Source organism: Volvox carteri (assembly GCF_000143455.1).
Source record: "Volvox carteri f. nagariensis unplaced genomic scaffold VOLCAscaffold_10, whole genome shotgun sequence".
In the NCBI taxonomy this organism is placed as follows: domain Eukaryota; kingdom Viridiplantae; phylum Chlorophyta; class Chlorophyceae; order Chlamydomonadales; family Volvocaceae; genus Volvox; species Volvox carteri.
The window spans coordinates 255,018-259,553 of record NW_003307553.1 but is presented as its reverse complement, the minus strand read 5'-3'; the positions used below and the strand labels follow the sequence as shown (position 1 = coordinate 259,553).

The 4,536-nt window shown below is 56.7% G+C and overlaps 1 protein-coding gene across 1 annotated transcript in view; it reads right to left on the bottom strand.

Moving 5' to 3' along the window:
• Nucleotides 1-2,102: 2,102 nt before the first annotated feature.
• The window catches only part of VOLCADRAFT_103885 (uncharacterized protein), a gene marked incomplete at its 5' end in the record, with an annotated part of 6,403 nt that continues 3,969 nt past the window's right edge, over nucleotides 2,103-4,536 (bottom strand). The window contains 3 exons of the mRNA XM_002948373.1: nucleotides 2,103-3,357; nucleotides 4,246-4,391; nucleotides 4,447-4,460. Coding sequence (XP_002948419.1) covers nucleotides 3,196-3,357; nucleotides 4,246-4,391; nucleotides 4,447-4,460 — 322 coding nt within the window. The 3' untranslated portion in view covers nucleotides 2,103-3,195. The remainder of the gene's footprint in view (nucleotides 3,358-4,245; nucleotides 4,392-4,446; nucleotides 4,461-4,536) is intronic.

The window sequence follows — 4,536 nt, the reverse complement described above, 5'->3', positions numbered from 1 at the left end:
ACCACGGGAACCGGCGGCGGTCTAGGGGCCACAGTTTTAGCCACCAAAAGCACCAGGGGACCCTTGGCGGGTTGCAGACCGTGTGCATCATCACTATGTTCCTCCGTAAGCACGGGTTCAAAGCTGCGAAGCAGTGGCGCCATCTTCACAATGATCTTGAGCACAANGNCAAAAGGCAGCTTCCCGAGCAGACCCTCCTCTGGAGGGTGATGTTGTACGGCATCTTCCGACATGGAGTCGGCATTCGGGTGGGGGAAAGGATGCGTGGCTGGAGCTGGTGCCCGGGGCGAGGAGCTAGTCGACCTCCGCCTTCTGCATTCCGTGGACGCTGGCCCTGTACCTGTGGTCTTGTGCACAGCCTGGTGCCCCGGTAGGTGGCCACTCTCGCCGCCCGGCTGCGACTACACCTGCGGGCTGCCCAGCTGTATGCCGGGGAAACAGTGCATAGTTTCCGCCGCGGTGCTCTGCAGGCGGCGGCGTCGGCCGGCGGGGATGTGCCCGCCCTGATGGGCTTCAGCCAGCTCCGGACTCTTGTGGTGCTGGAGCGTTACCTGGATCCCTACCGCCGTGAGGGCAACGTGTGGCCCCGTACCTGAGGATCTCGTTTGTGTCCTTGCGGGTTGGGTGACCACCAGACGGTTCCCCACCCTAGCTATCGTGATGGGTCTCCGTTGCTGCGCTTTGTCATCAAGATATGCCTGGGCGCCATGGGTGGGTACCTAGGGCAGGCCTTTCTTTCTTTCAGGTCGATAGGTGTATGTGGTCTGGAAGGCGCACGTGTGTTGGCTGGTCCCGTTATTGCACCCCAAACTACACAATGGGGGGGGTCGGGTGGGGTGTAGTTTGGCTGGCTCCTGGTTGTCTCTACCCGCTACAATAGAGAAGAGATGTTAATTAAAAATGAGTGAGAGATAATGCCTGAGAGCACTCGTTCGCTATGTTGGAGATTGTTCCCTGTCGTACTGCCGTTGTTGCGAGCATTTAAGAGTCTGTAAGTGCTTGCATGTTAATGCTCGTTGCTCTGGACCGGACTAGCATTAACTGGAGGCCTGCGTCTAGCCTTACACCCGATCCCAATGTTTAATCAGGTCACACCACATCCCAGCCACACCGCCTTGCGGCACACTCCAATGGTCCAAGCCCCTTCGCGTCTCCTGGCGGCTCTCTTGGTCGCCGAGCTCCCCATCATCCTCTCTGACGAAGTTAGTTGCCAAGTCGGGCCGTTGCCCCTTCCCTGCCCGGATAGTACTGCCCCCCTTGGGCTCATCGGTCGTTCTTCCTTTCCAGCTCGTCCACCCGCTGCAGGCACAAGCCTTGCCCCTTCATGCCTAGCACACCCAGGGCTGCCGCCTGGCTGTCGTTGTAATATTGTAGCGACTTCCCCATTAGCAAGTGTGGGGATTGATCCAGTCCATCACTGGGGCTCCCATGCAGGGCGCTCGTTCCGTGCTAGACATTTTCCCCCAGGCCATGCGCTCCGACTCCTCCTGGGTGAAGGGCACCCACATCTCACTCGCTTCCCCAGCTGGCGTTCTGGCAGGATAGGCGGCATAGGCCTTCTAGATGTATCTCCCGCCACTCTCAGCGCCAATGCTGGGCCGTGCCGCCCCACGTCTCATCCTTCTTGAGCCGCAGCAGAGTGATGAAGAAGCGCGTCCTGGGTTTACCGCCGCTTCGTCCCAGTCTGCCACCCCTGCTGCCACCCGCCCGACCGCACGCGTGTGGAGCGGCGCTGTAGCCACTGCTGGGCTCATGGCCATACTCTGCCCGGCCCCCTGGGCCACTTCCAGGGCTGTAATCTCTACTGGCCCCGCTTCCTCCGGTTGCTCGACCGCATATGTGTGGTGTTGCTTTCTGTACACGTTACACGTAGGGGAAACCCCCAAAAAATCAAAGGCGTCAATCTTCTCCTGTGCATAAAAAAGTATGTATCTATGTATATACCTGATATTGCTGTATAGGTCGTATACGTCCGTCCGTAGAAAATTCGGAACGAAAGGAGGAACCGGAGTAGAACCAGCAGCATACAGCAATAATACCCCACTGAGATTATCTAATTGAAAAGGAAAAAAATACCACGGCGATGTTGTGAAGGGGGGGGGGGACGGCAATCCTTTAAAGAAAAGCTACATGCCTGCCGCCTTCGACAGTCACACAGTAGAGAAAAAGAATACCGAACTTGGGAACGAACGCGCACGGCTCCCTTGCTTGGATCATCAGACAAATTCGTCTTTCCATGCCATGCAAGGTAACCGCTCTAGTGCATCATCAGTACAATCAAGGTGTCGTACAATAGGGAACAGCAATCCTCCATCCAACATATATTAGAAGGCTCCACAACTATACGTATGTACGCGACAAAATCCTCGCGACATGCTAACTGCCAAACAACGACACATACGCCACAATCGCTAACGGCCAATCCGAAAATTCTCCTTCCTCATGTTCCTCATCCCATATATATGCAAAAAAGGAGCCCCAAGGGTACAACCAACTCCTACACAACTTCAAAGCGGCATGTAGGACTTGCAATCGGGGACATGTACGTCTACATGGCAACCTGTATCAACACCATATTAACACCTGCCACTATTCACCCAGCTAGACAGGCCTAAACAGGCCCGTGTTACCTGGCTACAAGCCTAAACAAGCCCGTTACCTGCAGGCACATTTTGGACTTCAAGGACTCCAGGATAACACATGTAAATGTACGCTGTTCGTTCTTTGCAATCTTCCCAACCTGCCGCATCCCCCGCTGCTTTAATCAAAGGCGACAACGACACGAAACAACTGACGACAATGGCTACAACGACAATGTTATTAAATTGACAACGGTAATAACGACGCCGAAAACGGTTTTTCAGGGCTCCCACGCGCAATCACAACGCGCCATCGTTCGGAGGGACCCTTTTTCCCGGCACCCTTTTTTCCTTTTCTTTCCCCGAAATGCCGTACGATGACCAATCAATGCGCCCATGCCTGTCCTGCTGTTGAGCCCCTCACGCAATTACGGACTCGTTCAGGTTTCGGACTTCTGGTTTCGGAGGAAGACCTTGGGAGAAAGGTGCAAAGGCGCACACTACTCAAGAACGATGCTCCCTGCACGAGAGGCAACGCTCCGAAACCGCACGATGGGTCCCCCAGGAAAACTGGGGCACTGGCCCCTCCCCCCTCCTTCCGTCCCGCCTCCGCCTCTCACACACGCGCCACAGAGCCTCGCCCCATCGGGCCCTGCTGCGGCTGCGGCTGCTGGTAAACTTGTGGAGCGCCGTACGCCACTCCGCCGTCGGGCTGTTGTACGACAGGTCCGACGGTGGGCAACTTGGACATGACGGTGTGAATCTCCAAGGACGACACCTTCCGGAGCGGTAGGGGGAGGACAGACGGCGGCCCCCGGGGCAAGTGACAAGGGGAAAATATAAAGTTAGTTACACGGGGAGGGGCAAAAAAGTCAAAAAAGAAACACATGTCGACGGCGAGGAGTTGGGCGGGAAAACACAGGCAAGGAACATTGGGGAATCAATTGCTGCGGACTTGGGGGGTGGGGAGGAGGAGAAGGAGGAGAAGGCAGGCGGCAGGCGGCGGGTGAAGGTTATCACGAAGGGAAAAGCGCATGTGTAGCAACTCGTGTGGATGGTGGTGCGTAATGGACATGACTGGCACGGAGGAGTTTAGGACGATCGGCCAGGCGACCGCCGGGAATAGGGCGGTTATGAAGACCAGTTACAGAAATACGGGCAACTCGGCAAACGGGGGGTAGGCGTGTGCGTGTGCGTGACGGAAACCCAACATCAAACTGCACACAGCATAATCTACCCGATGGGGTCGGGGTGTTAAGGAGCGGCCAACGGGGAACAACGGAAAGGGCGGGCAGGGGAAGGGATCGAAACTCATCAAACCGCTCTTGTAAAGGCTTCCTCTTTTAATCATCCACACTACTTCCCCCCCCCGAGATCGAAGAATGCGTGTGTGTGTGTCTCTTTTGTGCGTGTGTATGTGTGTGCGAGGCCGGGGACAATCATATGAGAGAAGGTAAGAAGTAAACTTTGCTGATGTCCGAAGTGGGTCCGAAACTGCTGCTGAGTGCAACGCAATGAAGTCATCGACCCGAGGTAGGAGGAAGACGAGGAACACATGCAAAGGTCAAGGGAGGGGCGAAAAAAGGGTCATGAGAGATGCATGGTGGGGTGTCGGATAATAAAAGGTATACGCTCTCTCCCACCCCCCCCCCACACAAACACACACCTGGCCCACATCTCGGTCCATGCCCACACACACGAACAGAGAGTCCACCACATTCAGCATCAGCGACGCCAGGAAGCCCAGCACCGCCCAGGCCGCCAGGAAGCCCACCAGCGCCGTCAGGGCGGCGAAGGCGGGGGCCTGATCAGCTACGGAGGGGGAGGGGGAGTCGGCCAGGTGCCGCCAAGTGGTCGCGTAGCTGACCAAGTAGACCGCCACTGCCCAGGCGAGGGCCAGGAGGAATGAGCAGGACTGCAGGACTAGCGGGGGCAGCCACCTGCGTGGTGGTGAGGA